Source organism: Tenrec ecaudatus, chromosome 2, assembly GCF_050624435.1.
Source record: "Tenrec ecaudatus isolate mTenEca1 chromosome 2, mTenEca1.hap1, whole genome shotgun sequence".
NCBI classification, from domain to species: domain Eukaryota; kingdom Metazoa; phylum Chordata; class Mammalia; order Afrosoricida; family Tenrecidae; genus Tenrec; species Tenrec ecaudatus.
In genome coordinates, this window is record NC_134531.1 from 117,037,663 (window position 1) to 117,061,740 (window position 24,078).

The 24,078-nt window shown below is 39.0% G+C and overlaps 2 protein-coding genes across 3 annotated transcripts in view; both read right to left on the bottom strand.

Annotated features, from left to right (window-relative positions):
- Positions 1-3,211: 3,211 nt before the first annotated feature.
- The window catches only part of TRIM36 (tripartite motif containing 36), a 49,405-nt gene continuing 28,538 nt past the window's right edge, over positions 3,212-24,078 (bottom strand). The window contains exons 7-11 of one of the 2 annotated variants that reach the window (XM_075541403.1): positions 22,411-22,664; positions 22,054-22,178; positions 12,886-13,179; positions 10,424-10,721; positions 3,212-8,160 (exon numbers count right to left, since the gene is read on the bottom strand). In XM_075541403.1, the coding sequence (XP_075397518.1) occupies positions 7,818-8,160; positions 10,424-10,721; positions 12,886-13,179; positions 22,054-22,178; positions 22,411-22,664 (1,314 nt within the window). In that variant the 3' untranslated portion in view covers positions 3,212-7,817. The remainder of the gene's footprint in view (positions 8,161-10,423; positions 10,722-12,885; positions 13,180-22,053; positions 22,179-22,410; positions 22,665-24,078) is intronic. The other variant, XM_075541404.1, reaches the window with a different exon arrangement.
- LOC142439212 (coiled-coil domain-containing protein 158-like) lies at positions 18,456-21,821 on the bottom strand. Its single transcript, XM_075541402.1, has 3 exons — positions 21,643-21,821; positions 21,456-21,599; positions 18,456-21,386 (listed from the first exon to the last, which is right to left on the bottom strand). Exons 2-3 carry the CDS (start codon positions 21,523-21,525, stop codon positions 20,635-20,637), a joined length of 822 nt encoding a protein of 273 aa, XP_075397517.1. The 5' UTR covers positions 21,526-21,599; positions 21,643-21,821; the 3' UTR covers positions 18,456-20,634.

Genomic DNA, 24,078 nt, shown 5'->3' on the forward strand with positions numbered 1-24,078 from the left:
GTGGACTGGCAGAAGAACGAACAAATCTGGAAGACGTACAGCAACAATGCTCCCTTAGACACCGATTTCATGTGCTTTGAACCTATTATCAGAAAGGGCCATCCCTCAAGAAGGGCATCATGCTCAGTAGAGGTTCACCAACAAAGTACAAGACCCTCAACGAGACAGATTAACACAGTGATTGTAAGACTGATATGAAACAGCAAAACCGTGTGAGGACGACCCTGGACGGGGCAGTGTGGTACTCTGTTGCATATCCTCTTGCTGTGAGGTGGGACCAGAGGCGGCAGCTCCTTGGGCTTACAGCAGCAACATGTGAAGACAGAGAAAACAGCCCCTTCCAGAGTGGCTGATGGATTTGAACTGCTGGCCTTCCATTGAGCATATGAATCAGAATCTACTTGATGGCAGTGAGAGTTTGGTTGGGGGACAGACAGCAATGAACAACATAATAGATTTAAATATTGAACTATATATTACCTGCATCATTAAAGAGCCTCAAAGTGATTACTTACAAACTTTTTTTTTTCTCCCCCCCCATCCCGTCGCATCCCGTTGATCCCACTGAGCGGCAAGCACCTGCCATGGAAAAAGGGCATCCACTCACTCGCCTGCCCGCCTGCGAGGAGACCCAGAGCAGGCCCCTGCTGCCTCCAGGGAGGATGCGCCATTCTTTTACAGACTAAACAAAAATATTTGAAACCACCAATATTTCTAGTTTCCTAATTTTAAAGTATAATGTCACAACTCCCAAACGACGCACAAGTGAACCGTGGACAGGTTGAAAGCTGCCTTGATGGCTGTTATCTAAATTCTGAAGAGGCCACTCTGCTGTTCCAATTGATGGAGCCTCCCAGCTTGAGAAGAGGAGTTCTCTAGAAGAGGGGTTAGTGAAATGATTTCAAACGAAACTCGGATGAATACATTCACACGCTCAATCAAAATCCCTTAAGTAACTTGTATTTTATGGTGGAGTAAAGTGACGAAGGCTGCTATTTTTGACTAAGCCAGTAATAAATGTGGATTTGGGGGTACTGTCACCAAAGTACGCAAATCACAATTAATGATCCACTATAATGTGCGGATAATGGGGTTTTACCTAATTAAATGTAACAGGTCCATTTTTGAAATGGTCATTTAAATCAGAAAATGGTCCATGAAGATGATTTCTTGACACTAGACTCTTTGTCAGAGGAACCATTCATATTAACCCCACAGGTATTATTGCCTCAGCAAGTACTCACACTGCTATGACTGGGAATTTCTCATCTTCCCATGTCTATATCCCCACATAATCATAATTCCTACAATACAGAACACAATTAGTAATCTTTGAAATAAAGGAAATTCTAACAGATCAGTTGACTAAGTGTGAACATGTAATTAACCCATCGAGTATTCATACTGTTGGGAACGAAGGACCAAGATGAAGCATACTCTACTCAAATGCATTCTAGGACACACATGCAGGTTGTTAAATGTCCAAGGTGCACTAGAGGAGCCCTGGTGCTGTTAGCTTATTGTGCCAACCTGGCCAATAAACACGTGGGATTAATTGAAGGGCGGAGGGATAAATAACTCAGTGAGCCTCACCTTTCAAGTTCTCGGGTTTCTTGCTTTTGATGGTCGCACCAGGGTGCAGCTGCCTTAGCAGTTTCCTGCTTCAGCTTGCAAGGCTGACTTCCTGCAAGACATCCCTGAGGAGAAGCCACATGGACCTACCCCAGCGCAGCCCTGGATGCTGGAGTACCAGTGTGGAGATCCCTGCCAGTGGTGAGATGCTTACACATTCATACCCAGCTTTCCTCCTGCAGTTGGCATCGTTATGTCTGCTTTGTGAGATGGAGGAGGATTTTGTGGATTGGTGCTGGACATATGGGTCAATGTTGGACTAGTGGGTTTGAGCAACACTGGGTTGGGATGTTTCCTTGATGCACACTTAACCTATATATAAAACTCTTATACATGACTTTCTGTGGATTTGTTTCTCTAAAGTACCCAGACTAATACATGCTGTCATGGTTATACATTGGGCTTAGAACCACAAGGTCAACAATACGAAACCATCAGCTGCCCCGAGGGAAAAGGAAAGATATTTTCTACTCCTGTAGAGTTAGTCTCGGACACTCCGAGAGGTAGTTCTACCCTATCCTATAGGGTCACTATGAGTCAGCTTCAACTCAGTGGCGGCAAATCTTTACAAGTTGCACCATATACTCTGCACTCAATTTGGGGAGCCCAAACTCTCTTGTAGTGTCTGACACAGAATTTGTAGGATCTTGGTGAGATGATTGTCCTAGCATTCAAGCTGATTCAAAGCTTGAGAATAATTTTAACCCTGTGTACAAATACCACTAAAACTTAACTCAGATGAGTTACCATTCCAAGTGAATCAACTAAATTGTCAAGATACTTATTTTTTGTTCCTGTTTCCTATCCTCCCCTCCACTCATCCATACATTCTTAGTTGTTCATCTAATAACAAACAAACTCACTGTAATGCGGTCGGTGATGACTCACAGCAACCCCCTAAGACAGGGTAGAACTACCCCTGTGAGTTTCTGAGACTGTAACTCTTTACAGGAGTGCCAAGCCCTGTTTGTCTCCTTCAGACAGCCAGGTGGTTTCAAACTGCTGGCCTTGTGGATTAGCATAATATGCTAATTGTGGTAAAATAATAGGGTGATAGCTAAAATGGTTGTGAAACTTTAAATATGGCACAAAGATCATTGAATTATAGATGTAGACACTGATGAAATGTTATGTTTTATTGTATATACTTTATTTTAATAAAGAGCCCTGGTGGCACAGTGGGTTATATGAGATGTAATGTGCACCACAAGTTCAGCAGTTCAAAACCACCAGCTGACCAAAGGGAGAAAGATGAAGCTTTCTACTCTCATAAAAATTCATAGCCTCAGAAACCCACAGGGGTGTGTGAATTGTGGCCCTGCTTTTAGTATTGTCCTTTTGTATGGCCAGCACCCTTGCTTGAATTTGTAAACTTCATTCAAATGAGAAAACATTTTTTAAAATTAAAAAAAAAAAAACCCACAGGGGCAATTCAACCGGATCTTCTAGGGTTTCTATAAGTCAAAATCTACTCAATGGAAATGAGTTTGAGTTTTTTTGGTATATTGCTGTAATAGAACATGATTTTCAAGAAGAAACACAATTGGTCAATCAAAACAACTGAAATAAATTAAGTGCATATTAACCTTTTCTAATGTCCACTCTAACATTAAAGCTAGTAAAAATATACAAAATGAATTTATATAAAGTTTTAGTTCTAAGTTAACATATTCAGCAAAACAACTTTTCATATTCCCCTTTACAGTTTCAAATTCCCCTTTACAAGGACTAATAAACCACTAAGAATTCCTATAATTCAGATTTGCATAATTACACTCAAACTGTTCCTTTTTATTTTATTTAAAATACATCCAGGTGAACAAAATGAGCTACATACCTCATTTACAAGTATACATGTTTTATTTAAGCCACCTTCCTGTTCTGTTAAAGCTCTGTCTTTTAAAATGTCTACATGATATGTGCACACACAAAGTTTGGAAGTATCAAACTTTGCCACACAGCTAATTTCAGCACGTGTATTGCACAAAGATCAGTTTAGCCTAGGTCATAAAGTGCTCTTGAGGGGGGGGAAGAGGGAGGGGCACAAAGACTGCTCAACACTGCAGCTCTCCACTGTTGTTGAAAGAAAAAGAGAAAGCAGCCTGAATGACTGACGTCAAATATTAAAACTCACTAAGTAAAAACAAAACCCTGGGCAGAAAAGTTTTGTTTATGCGATTAAAATAAGCCAAAAAGCATTAAAAATCATCAATGCTAAGAAAATAGTTAACAGTGTAGTTTCTCAACATACTAAGTTCCAGGAAATGTGCAGAAAGAATATCTTTCTAAAATGAACATAGGATTCAGATAAAATATAGATTGCCAAATTAAAAGAACTTTGAAGTTTTAAAAGAATACAGTCATTATAATTTTTGTTATTTCCTAGGCAATTAACGTTGTATTTTGCTTTCTTACATTACAAGCTTACTACCAAGCAGTAAGCGAAAAATGCATACAACCGCACTATTAGTTACTCTCTATTTTATAATTTAGGAAAGAGTTTAAAAACATTTGCTAAAAAAAATCCCATTATCTTTAAATTCCATTTTCCCACAGATTTTCTTAGGCCCTCTTGTAGTAATGCTATTAAAATATATCATGAACTTTTTCAAATATGTAAACATAAACTAGGTCAACTTGCTAAGTAATATTTGTAACAACAATAAAAAATGAGACAAGACACAATAAGATCAAAAGAGCCAATACAATTTCAATATCGGTGCATTTGATATGAGTTCACATATTTTTGTGCACTTTGAAGTAAATTCACATATTATCACGGAGTAACTAAAAATTCAAAATAAATTTTTCTGGAAAAAGCAGCAGTGAAAAGCTTCATTTCTCGACTAAGAATTTTAATGAACATTATAGTCAAATCGACTCTTCAAAATGTCCATGCAGTGTGGCCTGAAGAAAGTCAGCACTACTCATCTCCCGGGCAATCTCCTCCTAGTAGCTGACAGTGAGCTGCATACCCCAGAATACATAATTTCCCTTTAAATATAACAACCACTTCCTTCATGGCCATTTTCTTACCTATCTATAACTGTTTTCCTATTAAAAACAAATTCAAGACCCAATTTTCAGTACTAATTTCCATTTGTAAGGCATTTGTAAAATATTATCTTAGAACATAAACATGATACAAAAATTCAAAGTTAACCACAAAAGAAGTATAATAAATATTTTGGAGCCCTATCCCCCAAAAGGAATGTAAGTATCAGCAACACCAGCTGGCATAAATTAATTGGATTTCTTGTTCATAAACAGAAAATCTAGTTGCAGAGTTCACCATTTTAGTGGCAGTAAAGAAATCTTACCAATTCTCCATTTTATAGGGAGTGGCGAGGGGTTCTAGTAGCTAAAGCAATGTTGAAATTGCTCTTGCACCCTGACTCTAAAGTGCACTCCAGAGTTAAAGTAATCAGAACACACAGGCCAATGGGATGGAACTGAGAACACACGGGTTTAGCACGCTGCCAAGTTCATCTGACGGGGAAAGAGCAGCCTCTTTGAAAACAACACAGGGAACACTGATGCAGCAGAGAAGGAAGCAAGAGCCACGCCTCGCACTACACACGACAAACTCAAAATCAATGAGAGAAACCTTTACGTACAAATTAAAGCCATAAAATCATCAGAAGAAGCAGCAAGGTCAACACTGTCAGACCTAGCTTTCAATAATAGATGATCTAATAAGCAAAGTACAAACAGCAAAAGACAAAATGCAACATAGCTCAGAAGTAGGTTAGGTTCCAGACCATTTCAATGAAACAATAAACAAAGCAAGTCATAAGAACTTTTTGGTTTTCTAGTACATATAAAACTTAGGTTAACACTACAGTATAATAACGTACATTATAAAAAGTTTAAAATATTGAGAATTACCAAAATGTGACAGAGACACAAAGTAAGCAAATGCTATTGGAAAATGGCACCAGTCAAGACATGCTCTACAAGGGTGTCAAAACCTTCAATGTGTAAACAATGAAGAATCTTTCAGGCACAAAAAAAAAGCAAGGTATTTCTGTGAATAAATAGGACCTCATAAAAATTAAAGGTGTTTACTCATCAAGAGACTTTATCACAAAGTGAAAAGACAATCTGCCACTGATGAATCTCTTCAGAAACCACATATCCCGACAAGAAAACATTAACTTCACCTATCCATTTACACACACGTACACACATAATTTCAACAGCTTAACAGCAAATAGACAAATAACCCAATCATACAATGAGCTAAGGACGTGTACAAACATTTCACCAAGGACAATCAAATCGCCATCAAACACATGAAAAGACCCACAATGCCAACAGACACCAGAGCCATACAATCAAAAGCATAGCCAGACACTATTTCATTCCCATGAAAAGGGCTCAGTTGAAAATTTAGAAAACAAAAAGTAATCAATGTTGCAGGGAACCTCCCTTAGCCACTGCTCACGGGAGCCAATAGGACGACATTGTGGAAAACAGTGTAGCGGCTCCTCCGCCAGAACTACCAGAGGACCCAGTGATCAATCACACTCCTAAGTTTATGTACACCCAAAAGGCTTGGATACTAATGTCCCGAATAGCCAGAAAGTAGAAACAATCCAAATGTACAATAGATAAAAGGATACGTAAACAAGATGTGGTACACAGATACAGTGGCCTATGATGATGTCTTGATGCATGCTGTGATATGAATGAATGACGGGTGAAGACATGCTGAAAAGGACAAGTACAGTCTGACTTCACTTACAGAGAAGCCCTGGCCGGGGCACAGCGGCTTTCGAGCTGAGCTAACTGCAAGAAGAAGCATTCTGACTCCAACCTAAGCTCCTCGGGAGAAAGGTCAGGCTGTCTGGTCCCCTAAGTTTACAGCCTCAGAAAGCCAAAGGGGCGGTTTTACTGCCCCCTCTGTGACGAGTCAATCAAGTCAGTGGCAGCGGGGGACGTTTATTAGTAGTTCCCAGGGGTGGGAGGGAGTGCGCAAAGGGAGGTTAATTTGCTGTCAATAAATTGTACAGCTATCAAGTTGAATTGGCAAAAATCTTGGGATATATTTACAAGAAACCCACCCTTAAAATGAGCAGCTGTTGAGGCTGCTAATATACACCTAAACCCCTTAAGGCAGTTCTCAGCCTTCCTCATGCCATGACCCTTTCATACAGTTCCTCAACCATAAAATGATTTTCGTTGCTACTTCATAACTGTAATTTTGCTACTGTTATGAACCAGGCAAACCCTGTGAAAGGGTCGTTTGACTCTCAAAGGGGTCGCGACCCACAGGTTGAGAACCACTCCCTTAAGAGATGTGGCTTAAGTGCTTCTGTTCTGCCTCCTAACACTAACACATGTGTAATACCCCTGATCTGACAAGCTCGCAAAGCAGCCATCCAAGATACAACTGGTCTGTACTTACCTGGAGCCACAGAGGGAAAAGGACAGGCAGGAATATGAGGAGGATATGGAAAGTGTGCCCGGTTGCCTCTTAAAACCACTGTCTCTTTTGTCATACTAGGAACACTGCATGATTCCCAGCTACCATTACAGCCGGTTTTGATCTATGATTCCATAGAAAAATCCTGGTCAAAATGAGAAAACGCAGAACACAATATCACATTCTCACAGGCTCTAAATTTGCTGGAGCCGTGGAAGGTAGATGAACTTCAGAAACTACAGCCCTGAGATAATCTTTAAACCCAAAAGATGCCCTGAAGGCATGGCAAAACTGAAGTAAGTTTAGTGTAACTAGTAAAAAAAAAAGGTCTGTCTTGAGCACTGCACTCTGTAAAGAACAACCTCGATGGGATCAAATGGACCACCTCAACTCAAAAGATCAAACAGCAGTGTCGGGGGGCAGTCAGCGTATGCTTGTGAAGGAACAACATCGCAGACAAGGTGGTGCTACTCAAAGCCCATGGCCAATGCCACTGAGCTGGACATGCAGAAACTGTGGCGGTGTTGTGGACGCTGCCATCTATAGTCAGCAACAATGGGTGAAAGGCGAACAACCACATGGAAGCAGCAAGGTGATTAGGTTCTCTGTGCTTTGAAAAAAAAAACCAAACACAACACAAGTATGGCGAGAGAATACTTAGATGATATATAATGAGTGATCGAGGCTAACACCAAGGCATGGTTCTGTTCACATTGCACAACCTGAATCCCACCAGATGTTGACACTGCATGTCCTCTTAGTATTCCAGATACTTCGCTGTGATGGGTTCTTCAAGTTGAATTCCTCCACTGCCCATCAAGGCAAATGCTGGGTACATCGTGTTTGAACAGTCTACTTGGCGCTCATAAAGGCATTTCATGTGATCCATGTCGTAGAAGCCCACTTTACCTTTCTCATAGTCAAGGAAAACCCCTATACTTGTTGGCATGGGGAAGACTCTATTTTCAGCTTCATTTGAAGAAGTAGGAGATTTGGGTATAAAAATCTTCTTCATGCCGATAGTGACTAATGTAAACGGCTGTGAAGAATCAAAACAAGCATCTTCACTTCCGCTGTCATGTCCACTGTCTTGCTCATATCTGAAACGCAAAGCGGAAAAAGTCAAGTCGTATCCGCATCATCATCCATAAACTTTCACAAGATAAAATACATTGATTAAAGTTAGAGTTTTTACATCAGAATTCTGCCGCCCTTCCACTTTACCAAGCATGATGTCCTTCTCCGGGCACTGGGCTCGCCTAACAGTATGTCCAAAGTCTATGTGACAAAGTCTTGCTGTCCTTGCCTCTAAGGAGCACAGGCCTTCCTTCAGTTTGTCTAATCGGTATTTTTTTTTATGAGCAAATGTGCCACTAACCTTAATGAACCATTTTCCTGTTCTTAATTTCATTATTCTATAGAATTCTTTGTTCAAAAAATATCCCCCATAAATTCATATTGTTTGGAGGATATTCAAGTGGTCAAAAAATGGTTTATCTTGACTCACAGTCACTGCCATTAAGTCCAGGACAACTCATACCGACCCTAAAGGGCAGGGAAAACTGCCCTGGTGAGTTTCCAAGACTAACTTTTTCTGGGAGTAGGAAGCCCCCCCCCCTTTCTCCCATGGAGCAACTGGTGGTTTCAAAGTGTAACCCACTGAAATGTACAAGCTAACTGTTAACAATCTTTTAAAATACTAGAATTCCTAAGTATAAAAACATGTCAACCATGACTTAATTTTGAAATAACTAAGGGAAGCATTTAAATAAAGTGTATCCTATAATCAAAGGAAAACTTCCATCAAATTCAAAATATAACAATTAGAGACACTTCATACATGAGAGTAAGTCGAAAAGTATTGTGACCAAATCAGAGAAACCTTGATTAAACAAAATTATCTAAATGGAAGCTACTGTCTGGACATCTGCTCTATGGAGAACCAGATCCTCTGAAGGTGGACCTTCCATCTCTCTAACCCTTTCCCAAAGAATTCTGTGCTCTTTGGTTTACTCCACTTTAAAAGGGGGATTTTGGCATCCTGGAGGGACTCGAATCATGTTCCTTTTAAATGTTGAGTTTGGGGAACAAAGAGAAGTTTGACCAAGTAACATCAGACTGGAAAGGGAATGGGGGGAGGTTCCTCAGTGGAATTCCCTTAAGCCAGTCCTTGCTGCCCTCAGAGGATGAGCAAATGGATTGTCATCAGGGAGACAAAAGAATGCCTGCACAACTTGCCTACCCTTTTTCTTAACACTGCAGAGTTCTACTGTCTTAAAGTATCTTCATAATAGACCCAGGATCATCCTGTGTCCTCCAAGAAAATCGACCAAAGATGACCCCTCTGGAACTTAAAACTTCAGTCCCATAATATTCTGAGCTCACCTCTCTCCCTTCAACTTAACTGGCCCAGCAGATGCTTTCAAGTCACGAGTAAGATTGGACCTTGCTCTCTCTGGATAGTATTTGGTAAATTTGAGATGAATCCCTGTTATAATTAATTCCATAGAATCATCTTTATTAGCCACAATCTTATTTAAATGGCTGATGGAAAATTAAGATTTTTGAACAATGCTTTGATACCCATAAAACAAAAAGCTTGCTGAAGCCAAAATACTTGCTGAATAAAAAATTCCAAAATATCTGAGATCCAAACTTCAGCGGCTATCTCATGAATGATAATTTTATGCTCTTCGCTCACCAATTTCTGGCCCTTAGCCACAGCTTCTTCATTTAAGGTTGAGAGTCTTCCCTCCCTCGGCTCAACTTTCAAGTCTTTCCAACTTCCCTTAAAAAGCTTGACCTATCTGAACACTGTGTCTTATTGGGGCAGCATTCCTAAACTTGGTGCCAAGTTTCAATGATTTGAGAAGATGTCCACTTAGTAAATGTTGTTCAAATTTTGTTCTTAGTCTTAACCTCAGAATGTCTTACTTTTTAAAGGCACAAAAAGTATCCTAGTTAGAGCAGCTTTCTAGTGAATCTAAGACAAGTCTATTACTGAGAGCCCTTGTCTGCAGCCACCCACTGAGTGCAGAGGCATGTTTAAAACACATTGTTTGCTGAAACCCCACACAGGCATAGAGTAGAACCTCCGTTAGCAATACTTTTTGATTTACCCTCCGATGTGAGCAATCTCTATTACATAATTTAGGTTCACCGCCATTAAAGATGATCAAAAGGTAAAACTGCAAAGGCGTGTCACACTTAAAAAGGATCCAGACTTCATCATAGAATGAGAGATCAACTGTAAATCTCATTATTCAGAAAGACAGCCTGACTCTATTTTCAGGCCCATCTTGCTAAACAAAGGCATTTACTTTTAACAGAATTATCACATTCCAGAGACATGCAAGACTCTACCTTGGACTAACTGCATCTCGGGGAGAGCGGAGCCACTCTTGTAGCTTCTCACTGGACGCTACTCCTGCTTTTACCAGGTAGGAATACGGTTCCACACGGAAGGCCCAAAAGTGTTTCCCTTTCGTAATTCCAACATCCCCAACGATGTAATCTAAGCTTGTGTAACAGCCCACTTGGACACGTTCCGCAGTGAGCAGAAGATTAAATCCAGCTCTGCTCTCAACGCGATCTCTCTTCAAATTCAGCAAGAGGTGCTCATTATTATAGCCGCATTTCTCATCAAAAAGAAAACTGAAAACTTTAAAGAGAGTCCAAAATTAGCGTGAAAATTTATCACTGAGCATTTCTAGAATTTATGGTTAACATTTTAATAATAAAAAATGCTGGAATGAGAAAACTGTTCATAATCAGGGTATACCCTAGAAACCCATGACAAACTCCAGCCTAAATGCAATCAGTAATTTCAGTAAACCTTCTACTTTCAGTAAAAACTATCTAAAAAGCTTTGAAAATCTCAAAAGCAGAACAAAGTATTTTAAGTGTATGAGAAAATTTCTAAACACAATTCCTTGAAATAGAGGTAGTCAATTTATCCAAGATATTTGATCAAATGTGTTCCTAAAATAAACAGTTGTAAATACTACCAGATTTTTGTACATTTGTAAATCTCTACCTCTTTATAGATAGATATTCTTAAGTATGTAATATTCTTAAATATATACTTTAGGCTATATGGCTTTACATATATTAAGAATACATATATTAAAGAACATCTATTCTTTATGTGGTCTTTATTGTAAATAGTATTAAGAATACATATATTCTTTAATATTCTTAAGTATATATTTTTAAACACCTATCTTAAATGTTACAAATATGGAAAATTTTAGATATTTTAATGTTGTTTTATTAATCAACATCACAGATATGAAAAAAAAATGAGGTCAGAGATCTGGGTCTGAACTCCAGCTCAAGCATGTAACTAAAATTTAACCCAATCTTTAATTTCCTCACATATAATAGACTGCCACATTCAAAGTCTCTATCAACATGATCCATAAAACATGACATTGGCTACTAGCAAGAAGAGGTTGCCCATCCTTCCTGGTGAAAGTTGTCATTCTGACACAAAGATCATGTGTTCCTCTTGATTAATCAAAGTCTCCCAGTTTGCGCAAATTACCGTATATACTCGTGTATGAGCCGAGTTTTTTACATCACATTTTTATTGTAGTTTTTGTGGTAAAATTAGGTGCCTCAGGTGACATTCGGTCGGCTTATACTCAAGTATATATGGTATCTGACCACCCTATTCATGTGACTTCTCACAAAGAAGACGACAACACTTTCCTTTCTTCCATCCCCTCCCGCCCCACACCCCACCACCATATTACTGAAAACAGGAATTACTTCCAGGTTGCTTTTCCTTCCACTTTCGAGCAGAGAAAAAAAGCAGAAACAACATAAACCATAAAACACTTGGAAATCTATCCTACAGTTCCCTACTGGGTATTTTTACTATCAAAAAAAAATAAGTTTAACCAACTTACTTGTACTCATTTCTTTAAAACCATAATATGCATGGAAAATGAATAGTGGATAATCCATTGCTTCTCTTAGCCAAAAAGGGAAGGAATGGCAGAGTCCAGAAAATGTGTGTGCCCAAGGCACTAAAATGGACAAGGGCAATGCAATCCCAGAACGCTCTGAGTCAGTGGCCAACAGGGCAAAATATTTCCTGCTAACCCAAATTAGCACAGTTTTCGTTACAAATATCTGTTGTCCATGGAAAAACTACAGTGACATTAACTAAGGATATATCCTTCTCCATCAATGAGTGTCGACAAGCACTCCCCAAGTAGCATTCAAATCACTGGTTTTCAACTTGGCAGAGAGAAGAAGGGAGCATGGGCAGGCCAAGCTTTCAGCGTGGGGAAGCTATCAGCATAGTAAGATACATCTTCCATTCCTGTGTGCCACAAGCGCTACGCTAGAAAGACCCAGCAACATGGAATCCAACTGAAATTCTACTTCAGCTATCATCATTTCCTTTTAAATCTACCTAGCTTCCTATGGAATAGAGACACATCTATAAATTGACTTAAAATAGAGAACTGTACTATTTTTAAAAATCTTTTAATGTTGCATTTATACCATAATAATCCTGCTCATTCAAATTTATTCTGTTCATCTATCTTTATCTGAAGTCAGTTAAAAGCCAATCCTGTTCTTAGCACAGTGAAATTCAAGTCTGATTCAGCACATTTCCAAATACTATGTAAATAAATTTCAAAATAACCATTTCTATTTAAATAGCCAGATATAGCAATGGAATCACACTCTCTAGTCTTTCAGTATTAAGAGGTAATTAGTTTCAATGTAGTTCTACAAAGATATGTGGGTTAATTGATCAAGGTCTCTTCGAGTCCTCTGCTGGTTTTCGTTCCCCACATTCACAGTACCTGGAGCAGGAGGAGTATGAAGAATCAGTTCTCTGCTGCAAGGACTACAGATTGAACCCTTATAGGCTCTCACTCTGAAGACATAGGAAGAATTACTTTCCAGATCACAAACCACTTTTCTTGTGCCACAAACTTCTGTCTCATTCCATGACAGCATTTCCTCATCTCTGTTAATCTTCCGATACTCAAGAACATAGCTATCAGCTTTCTCATTCTTTCCTGGATGGTGCCAATTTATCAAAGCATTGTTATAAACTCTGCTCTCTTCTTCGTTGATCTCTGGCACATCTATGCCTGAAAGAATCGTGAAAGAGAAAGCAACACTTTGTGATGGAGTGAAATTTCTTACTATCGCTCTCCTCCCCAAGTCTGTTCTCAAGTCAGCTCCGACTCGGAGACCCTGTGCACAACAGAACAAACCCATCCTGTCCTGGGCCATCCTCACAAGTGTTCTTATGTAGGGGCCCACTATTGCAGCTACTGTGTCACTCCATCCCTCTCATCTCTGCTAATTCCCACCAATGACAAGGTGGGATTATGTAAACTGGGCGTGTTTAACACCAAGGGAGGGGATTAGTCAGTTTTCCTTAATGGCACCCCCCACCACAGGCTATAAAGATGGACCATCTTTGAAGCAGGAGTTATAGAGAAACCCAGAGGCCCTTGGAAGAGTATGTCCAAGATCTCTGTCTGAAATGGCAGAGGCCACCAAGAAGAGATACATCAGAGACTGTGGCAGGTGCCTCAGAGGCGCAGCGCCGAGACTAAGGGGCACCTTCTCACCTGGCCCAAGACCATGGAACAGAGCAACAAGTGGACTGGCTTCCAGGTTCACAGAATCAAAGTCCAAGAGATCTTGTGGCTAAGAGGCTGAGAGTGGGAAAGAGAGACTTGACTGCTGGCTGAGGAGACCCATGACCAATGCTGATTCTGACTTGTGGTAACCTACTGACTTCCCTAATAAACTTCCTTAATCACGAGTATTGTTTGTGAGTTCTTAGCACCTATTGCAATGAATTATTGAGCGCATCGATGTAGAGTGGGAGGAATGGTTAGTGTCAGAACAGACAACCAAGGATGGAGTGTGGAGGCTTGTCTGACTCTTGCCTCTTGGCAATAGGAGAGCCAGAGGAGATCAGATTTGTCTATCTCCCTGCTGTTTACTGCAATACTGATTTCAAAATTGGTGCTTTTTCCTTGATAAAAATTAACAAATTTAACAATTTATAACCTAAAAATTTCCTAAATTATAAATGATGTATAAGGAAAAAGATAAAGATTTTAAAAGGTATGTTTTTACTAACAAAAGAAAAAACGCTAGAGAAAAATTAAAAATCAATTATAGCTTTAAGCATTACAATCATTCATTCTGAACCATTAGAAATTAAATAAATTACATATTTTATTTTGTACCTACTAATTAACCAACCCAGTCTTTAAAATTTTCCTGTGACCACCTAAAAACATAAATTAATATCTTAATAAAGTTTTAAACCCATGTTTTGAGGAACATATCAAATAAATTTTCAATGATGGATTGTACAATTTCCTTTCATATTTTCTTCTGAAAAGTTGCAAAACAATTTAAACAGATTTCTCCAAGTATAAATATGACATTTTATTTTTTATAGGAAAAATACATAATGCATAAAAAGATTTTACGTAGCTAAGAGGTAATGACTATATAAATTATAACTAGATCCTGCCAGTTTTCCCCTCAGTAATAACCTACTACAATCAAAGTCCACAGCATGTTCTGTCAAATAGAATGTTATGTAATTTGGATGTATGAACATCAGATCACAGATTATGAATAAATTCCATTCCTAGCTCTGTCATTAAATAGAATTTGTAAAGACATTAGAATCATTAGTTATAGACCATTAGTCAAATGATTCCGAGTTGTACTTCCAGATACATTAAAGCATCTAACATAACAGTAATAATGTTTTGATGTATGTCACTGAGATGGTTAAGTTTTATTGTGCCAACCTGTCCAATAAACACACGTGGGATTAATTGAAGGGTGGAGAGATAAATGATTCAGTGATCCTCGCCTTTCTGGTTCTTGGGTCTCATGCTCTCTGATGGTCGGGACCAGCGTGCAGCTGCCTTACCAGTTCCCTGATTCAGCTGGCAAGGTTCACTTCCTGAAAGACATTCTTGAGAAGCCACATAGACCTACCCTGGATGCAGCCCTGGGTGCTGGAGCAGCCATGTGGAGACCCCTGCCAGCGCTGAGATGCTTACACGCTCACTGATTCGGCTTTCCGCCTGCAGTTGGCGTCATTGCGGGTGTTTTGTGAGTCTGAGGAGGACTTTGTGGATTGGTGTCGGACATATGGGATAATGTTGGACTTATGGGTTTGGACAGCATGGGGCTGGGATGCTTTCTTTTTTTTGGGGGGGGATGCTTTCTTAATGTACACTTACCTTTTATATAAAACTCTCCTATACATGACTTTCTGTGGATTTGTTTCCCTAGTTTACCCAGACTTAATCAAAAAGTAGTACCTGTTTGCTATTATAAATGATTGCATGTACTTTGAATTTTAATATCCTAAGCTTTCCCAGGGTGGGTAATGCAGTCAAACACTGTCCAAATGGACATGATGTGGCACAGTATCACTTAACTGTATGTGGATATCTAAAAAATTGTCTGTTTTTGGAAATACTGTTCTAGTTCTTCTCTACAATATCAATCCTTGTATACTTCCACAATCCTTGCTACAGAGTAACAGTCTAGGAAGATTCTCTGTGAGTCATAGGGTTTGAGCTCATACTCTTAGTGTTGTTAGGTGACCCCATGTGGCTCTTCCTCATAGCAACTCTAAGCATACTGTCAGTTCTGCCCCACCTCACAACCATCACGCTATCTGAGCGCATCATTGCAGCCACTCTGTCGATCCATCTTGCCAAAAGTCTTGCTCGTTTTCCCTGCCCGTCTACTTTACTAAGCAAGATGTCCTTTTCCAAGGACTGCGCTCCCCAGAGAACATGGACAAAATAAATGAGATGGAGTCTTACCATCTTTGCCTCTAAGGAACATTCTGGCTATACTACTTCCAAAACAGATTTGTTTGTAATTTTGGCAGTGCATGGCACTTTCAATATTCTTCCCAAGCACCACCATTCAAATGCGTTGATTTTTCTTCAGTCTTCAACATCTAAATTTCACATCCAGATGAGATTGAAAACACCATGGCTTTGGTCAGGTGCACCTTAGTCCTTCAAAGTAACATCCTTCCTTTTCAGCACCTTAATGAGGTCTTCTGCAGCAGATTTACCCCAGGCCATGTGTCTTTTTTTTCTCCATGTGTCTTTGGAATCTTTTCACTGCTGCTTCCATGAACACTGACTGTCGATCCAAGCAACATGAAATCTTTGCCTTCAATCTTCTCTCCATCTGACATATTACTTATTGGTCTGGTTGTGAGGAACTTTGTCTTTACATTAATTTGTAATCTATATTGAAGGATGCAGTCCTTGACCTCCAACAGCAGGTACTTCTAAGTTCTCCTCACTTTCAGCAACGCAAGGTTGTGTCATCTGCTTACTGGAGGTTAATATGCCCCCTCCCATCTTGACATCACATTCTTCTTAATATACCCCGGCTTCTCTGATTATTTTCACAGCATACAGATTGAAAAAGCATGGTGAGGGGTTACTACCCCAATGCATACCTCTCCTGATTTTAAGCCATGTGGTATTTCCTTGCTGTTTGCACAACTGGCTTTGGATCCATGTACAGGCTCCACATAAGCACAATGATGTGTCCTAGAAAGCTGTTAACTTGGGACGGCCCTGCTAGTGTTTGAATATACCAGTGACGCAGCTTTCACTGCCACAGCATCGCAGCAACCCACAAGCCATCACTGTCTGTCCGTTTGTCTTACCGTGCTGGTTTGTGTGTTGCTGGTATTTAAAGATCATGGCACTGGTATTTAAAATACCAGCAGGGTGACCAAAAGTGAACCGGATTCAGCAGAAGTTCCAGACTAAAACATAGGCTAGGAAGGACCCTGATGTCCACTTCTGATGAATTAGCCACTGAGAACTTTAGAAAGAGCAGTGAAGCAAAGAGATCACTGCTGACCTCACATGGTTGTTGGCTGAAAGCAGAGAATACCAGAAAGATGCTTACTTGTGTTTATTGACTCCATGAAAGCATTTGACTATGTGCATCATAACAAAAACAAATCTGATTCTGGCTGCAAGTTTAGTGGAAAAGGCAATCGATTGTTCATACATAAGTTCAGGTGAAAGCTAAAGATAATTAAAACAGCCCACAAGACATAAAATATAACCTTAAGCAAGCCAAAGGCGTTCGACTATGCAAATGGTTGACTATGCAAATATAACCTTAAGCAAGCCAAAGGCGTTCGACTATGCAAATGGTTGACTATGCAAATATAACCTTAAGCAAGCCAAAGGCGTTCGACTATACAGATCATAAAAACTATGAATAGCCTTGAGAAGAGTCACGGGAATTCCAGAACACTTCATGGTGGAACCTGTACATGGATCAAGAGGGAGCTGTGCCAACAGCACAAGGAATACTGCATGGTTTACAATCAAGAAAGGTGTGCATAAGGATTGTATTTTCTCACCATTCTTATTCAATTTGTATGCTGACCAATAAACAGAGAAGCTGGCTTATATGAAGAATGTGACATCAGGAATGGAAGAAGTCTTCGTAACAACCTGCCATATGCAGATGGCACAATCACGTTTGCTGAAAATGAGGAGAACCTGTAGCACTTACTGGTGAAAACCAAGGCTGTAGCCTTCAGTATGGATTATAACTCAATGCACATAAAACCCAAATCATCTCAACTGAACCAGTAAATGGAGCAAAAATTGGAGTTGTCAGTTGGATCCATAATCAATGTTCTTGCTTGGATCTATAATCAATGTTCATGGAAGTAGAAGTCAAAAGATCAATAACACATTACTATTGGTAAATCTGCTACATGAGACCTCTTTTTAAAGTGTTGAAAAGCAAGGAAATCAGCTAGAGGGCCAAGCCATGGTATTTTCAACAGCCTCATACGCATGTGAAACTTGGACATGAATCAGGACGCCTGAAGAAGAATCAAAGCATTGAACTGTGGTGCTGGAGAAGAACACTGGAAAGCCCCACAGGCTGCCAAAAGAATACAAGTCTGTCTTTGGAGAAGTGTAACGAGAGTGGTGAGACGTTGTCTCACTCACTGGGGACATCTCGTCAGGAGAGACCAGGCCCTGGAGAAAGACATCGTGCTGGATAAAACAGAAGAGCAGTGAAAAAGGGGAGGCTCTTGACAAGATGGACTGACAACAGAGGGTGCAACAATGGGCTCAAACCAAACCTAAGAACAACTGTGAGGACGGCACAGGACCCAGCAGCTTTTTGTTTGACTGAAGATAGGGTCAGCATCTAACAAAAACAACAACGACTAAAAGGATTTGTTTATAGTTTGAAATATAATTTAAAAAGAGTTTTAAACTAGAACTTCATGTATTAACATATATTTATCTTAATTTTTGAAAAAGCAATTTTCTTTTTTTTTTTTTTTTTTTTTACTTCAAACATTTTATTAAACATCCCCCCACCCCCTCTCCTGGTGAGATTGATGGCTTCTTTGTTTTCTATCTTCAAAGCTGAGTTCTCTTGAGGGATATCTTTCTTATTATTATTATTTTGTGGGATAAATTTTATTACCAAATCAATTATATTCCTTTTAACACCTGAAAGTTCTCTCCATTTTATTTTTATGTTATTGTGCATAACAATTGTGTAGCACAGATCCCCCATCTCATTGTAAATTTGTTTTATTCTATGTATCCAGGTGGTTGTTTAGGGTCATCATTTTGGATTGTTGGGCTGGGATCATGTTTTCTTTCAAGAGAGCTCCCTTTGAAATTTCTTGCAGGACTAGCCTGGTGGTTACAAATTCCCTGGGAAAATCCTAATTTCTCCCTTATTTTTGAATGATAATTTTGCTGGGTAAATTATTTCTGGTTGATAGCTATTTTCTTTGTATTTAATGCCCCATTGCTTTCTTGCTTTCTTGCCTGGTGAGATATCAGCACTTAATCTTATTAATACTCCTTTGTAAGTGACATTTCCCTTGTCTTGTGTTGCTCTCAAAAGTTTTTCTTTGTCTTTGTACCTGGTAAATTCAAATATGGCATGTCTTAGGGTGCTTCTCTTAGGGTTTGTCCTATATGGACTTTGGTGAGCAACTTGGATGATAAACTCATCTTCCAGATTTGGGAAATTTTTTATGATTATTTCCTCAAAAAGATTTTCTGGACTTCATTTCTTCTCTTCTCTCTCTGGAATTCCTATTGTGCATATATTATTTCTCTTCAGGCTGTCCCAGAGAGCCCTTATGCCCTGTTCATTTTTTCCACTTGCTCTTCAAACTGAGTAATCTCTGATTCTTTGGCTTCTAGTTCACTGATTCTTTCTTCCATGGTTTCCATTCTATTTCTGTATTCTTCTAGGGAGCTGTTTATTTCTGTTATTATGTTATTAAGCTTCAGAATGGCTAGTTGCTCTTTATATAAGGTTTCTATCTCCTTATTAAATTTCTTGTTTTGTTCTTCTATAGTTTTTCTGAATTCTTCTAAATAATTTCCCATGTTTTCCTTTATCCCATCAAGAAAACTTAATATTAGTTTCTGGATGTCTTTGTTGAGAATCTCATCGCAATAACTGCCTGAAATAGTAGGTTTATCTTTCATTGGTGAGTAAACGGAAACATCCACTGCCTTGAAGATTCACAAACTTCCATATCTTTCATAATTCTTCCCCAAAGTTTCTTTTCATCTTTCTGTTCATCAGTGCTAAGTGATGTGAATATGTTCAGAGAGACCACTTCCCTGCTGGTACTGCTGGCTGAGGCTCCAAACCGAAAAGAGCCGACTTATGACTTCCCTTGATTTTTGCTGTACACACACACACACACACACACACACTCCCAAAAGGCACAGATGTGGGAAAACTGGATGACACCAGAGTGCCTCTGGTTTGAGGCATTCCATCCACATCTTTTACTATCTGAGGGCTATTGCTGAAACCGCTGCTGTCCTCTGGCCACACCCCGGGTGCCAAGATGTTCGTTCCAGCACCTGTCTCCAAAGTGGGACTGGCCTTGAAAGAAGAATCTACAAACGGCCACGGACACGGTTAACGTGCAAAGCAGTCTTCACTAACTGCCCAAGACAAAATATCTGGCCATACTTCTTCCAACACAGATCGGTTTGTCCTTTCAGCAGTGTGTGTTACTTTCAATATTCTTCTCCAACACCGCAATTCAAATGCACCGATTCTTCTACGGGCTTCCTTACTCAATGCCCAATCCAGATGGAAGAACACGCTCAGCATATCTGAAACTGAAAGAACTCAAGGAAACATTCTAGCCCTGAATTGCAATTTTGAAAGATTCTATAGGCAAAATATTGAATGGTGCAGGAAACATCAAGAGAAGATGGCAGTGGTAGGCACGTGCATCTAGATCTTCTGGTGTCAGGGTAGTGGAGGCTGCGGTTCCTGTGACCCATTAGTCCTTTGAACTGATTGTTCCCTTTGACTTGGATTTTCCTCACTCTTCAGATAGCATTCTTTATAAGTTAATGTATTTTCTATTCACATGTTAGAACAATTATCCTTGCTTATGAAACCGATTAGTAAATCATTTTAGAAATATCTTAGAAAGGAAAACTAAATGAAATACTAGCTATAAAACACAGGTCACACCACTATGACACATACTGAATGATTTCCAGTTGACTCTGGATACTATTGGCCTGGCTTCGAGCACTGCTAGCTTTCTCAGTAAGTCCTGTTATTTCAGCTTCGTGTTCATTCATTAACTGCTCAATCCGATCTTGATGCTGCTGAAGTAGTAGTTCTATTTTGTTCTGTGATTCCAATTTTAATGCTTCAAGCTGATCCTCCACTGGAAATATCCTCCCTTTAAGATAAGAAATCTCTGTGTCTAATTCTCTTAGGATTTTACTAATAGCTGAGCCCAAGTTTCGGATGTGGAGAGTAGACATGCTTTCATGATCATATACTTTCTTGCCTGAGGCTTCTTCAAAGTCAACTAGGATCGATCGGATTTCTTGTAGCACACCCTCATGACTAAGCATCATCTTCCTTAGCTGTTCGATCTGGGTGCTGCTATCTTTGAGCATGTTCTCCTTGATACTTTTGGCAGCCTCGAGTTCATGAACTGTATTTTGAAGCTGATTTCTTAAATCCTCCTGGGACTGACTCTCTCTTCGTCTGATGTCAGCCATGGCATCTCTCTCCATTTGCATCTCTTGAAGTTTTGTTTGCAAATCAATGACTGATTGTCTCAAGTAAAACTTTTGCTTCTCATGCAGGTCACTGCTTTCATTTAATTTTCTCTGCAAATCTTTGACTTGTTGTGAATATTCTTCTAAAACACGTTCGATGTGTTCCTTTCCAGGGAATGAGATGATTTTTCTATGAGAATCAAGTTCTACTTCATATTTAGGGAAAAAAGGAATTTGTGTCAAAGTCCCAGTTGAAGATGTGTTTTCAATTATTGTACCTCCGTTGGATGCGATACCACTACTTGAAAAAAGATCTTCATTATGTGTTTCACAAGGTTTTTGTTCCATATTAAATATTGCTACCTCTTCTTTGAGATCTTGAAAATGAGAATGCGTCCCGGTATAGTTCTTTTACTTCTTATCTTAATTTCTGGATTGTGTTATTTTCACTTATTCTATTAATACCTGTGAACAACCACCTCATCCTAAGAGACGGGCCGCATCCCCGCGGGGGCGCCGGCGGGCGCGGCGACGGCGTGCGGGGACGGGGGGGTGGCGCCCCACTCTCCGCCCCCACCCCCGCACCCCGGCCTCGCGGCGGAGGCGCTCGGGCCGCGGGCGCTCCGCGGGCGCCGGGCAGCCGACCGTTGGGGCGGAGCGCCGAAAAAGCAATTTTCAATTAAGATATATATACCACATGACACTAAGCAATATTTGAAAAAGGCAAACCAAGAGGATACAGTTTTGAGGCTTAAAACATTGATGTAAAAGCATAAATGGAATACAATTTCAGGGTAAGATGACAATACCAAAAAGCTAAACTAAAAGGAATTTGTATTTTTTCCCCAAACTTTGTGAATTTGGTGTAAAGCATACCACTGGAGAAAAAGGACAGCTCTCCAAGAAGCTCCGTTTGTTTGGATGTATTAACAACATAGTCTTCAAACGAAGTCTGCGCAGCAGGTCTAAAGCTCTTCAGAGACTCTGCAGCTTTCTGTATCCTGCAGAGAGGTTATAGCAAAGTGATTCTTTAAAGGAAAAAGCACACTAAACACCTGCAGTATGATTAACCAAAAAAAAAAAAATACTCATTCAACATTCAGGAATTGAACAAGACACTCTTGCCATACATAACATATAGTACATTGAACAACTTGGAGCTGAAGCTGAAATGCACAGCAACATTTGAAGACATTACTAACAGGCTCTGAAGTTAGAAGTAAAAGAAAATACCTGTGGTGGAGTTGTTTTGCTGTCTGAACAAAGCACGACGGATCTGTCTCTTTGAGCACTTCTTGAGCATATCCCACAAGCCCATTGTTCTCTAGAAGGCCCTGATACTCTTCCACTTGAGTCTGAAATTTGTCTAATCTTAGTTTCTTAGAAGAATCAATTACTTTCAAAACAGATGATTTCCTCTCTTCCAGAATTTCAAAGAGCTTTTCAAAATGTGTAATTGCTTCTTCTTTAGCCCTCTCTCCATTACACTATTATAAAACAAACAAAGCATTACCTCATCTGCTAATCAGTGTCTTTTCACAAAATTCTACATAATTATATTTAGTCTACATGATGCCAAAACATCAAGACTCAACCAAACCAGATATTATGAAAAAATTTAATTACTTGACTGAAATTTCCAGGACAATAATTTGATATCAAATATATACAGCAAGGACTTTTATTAACTGTTTGACTTGCTTTATAATTATGTAATATTGTACTCTCTCAGACAATTTATTTAATTAAATTAAAAACCAATAATTTTCAAATTGTATATAAAGGTATTAATTAATTTAGCCTAAAGCATAGGCAATTAACTGATTTAACCTAAGATATAGGAAAATACACTTCCAGAGTCTTTAAATTCAGGGATTTGGGGGTGGGGGAAGGTTTTTCCACCCTACTACATTTTTAAAGCTTAGACTTCAATCATACACACACACAAAAAGGCATTGCTCACAATGATATGAAAGCATTAGCTCTGCTCTTTAAAGTTATGAAATTTAATATAATTAAATCCTGACTCAACTATGTAACCTTACATAAACTACTTAATTCTATATATCTCAGTTTTTCTTCATTTGAAATCTGGGGATAAGAGAACCTATACATTTAAGGGTTTTGTACAGTTTTAAAAATTATTTCTATAAAATGCACACCATAATGTCACACAGTGCCAGTAAATATTATTAACATTTTACATGTAGTGTTAATATTGCTGTCATAAAATTATCCAATCTATAGTGCTTACCAAATATTTTAAATATCCATAAATATCTGAAACCAAGACTAAGGGACACTCATAATAGAATCATAGTTAACTGTCAAAGAAAAAAATCCTCAAGAACTTTCTTAAAAGCTGAAAATACAAGGAAGAATTACATTATGAATTTACTAATGCCTTATGGTAAAAATTTACAATAAAAGATAACTTTTTTCAAATATCCTTCTCTGTTTCTTAAACTGAATAGCCAGAATTTTTTAAAGGGGGATGGTGGTAAGGGTGGTGATGTCTTCTTAATATTTTTACAATTACACATCAAAGTATTAAACCATAAATATAATTATACATAGCTTAAAAAGTGAGTTTTTTTCAGCTAAGCAAAATTATAGATTAAAGAGATAATTTTCACAATAATTAAGCCAGTCAACAATGGAGATAAAGACTTAGTGCCAAAAAGATAATTGCTGCTGAGAGTCCTATACAAATGCAGTTTCGATATAAGGCAGAAAAAGAAGTTAAATAATTCCCTAGGAACTCAAGGGATCAGTGTCTACTGAATATCTGATGCCCCAGTTCTTCGAAATGAGGAACAGAGTAAAGGGCAATACAGAAAGGACAGGGCATTATAACTAAGAAAATAAAGAGTTTAAATTAAACATTTACGTGAACTGTAG

Coding starts and splice junctions, on each gene's coding strand:
- LOC142439212 (XM_075541402.1), bottom strand. CDS start 21,525: ATGGAACAAAAACCTTGTGAAACACATAATGAAGATCTTTTTTCAAGT. Junction 21,387..21,455: donor TGGTATCGCATCCAACGGAG/GTACAATAATTG, acceptor CTAAATATGAAG/TAGAACTTGATTCTCATAGA.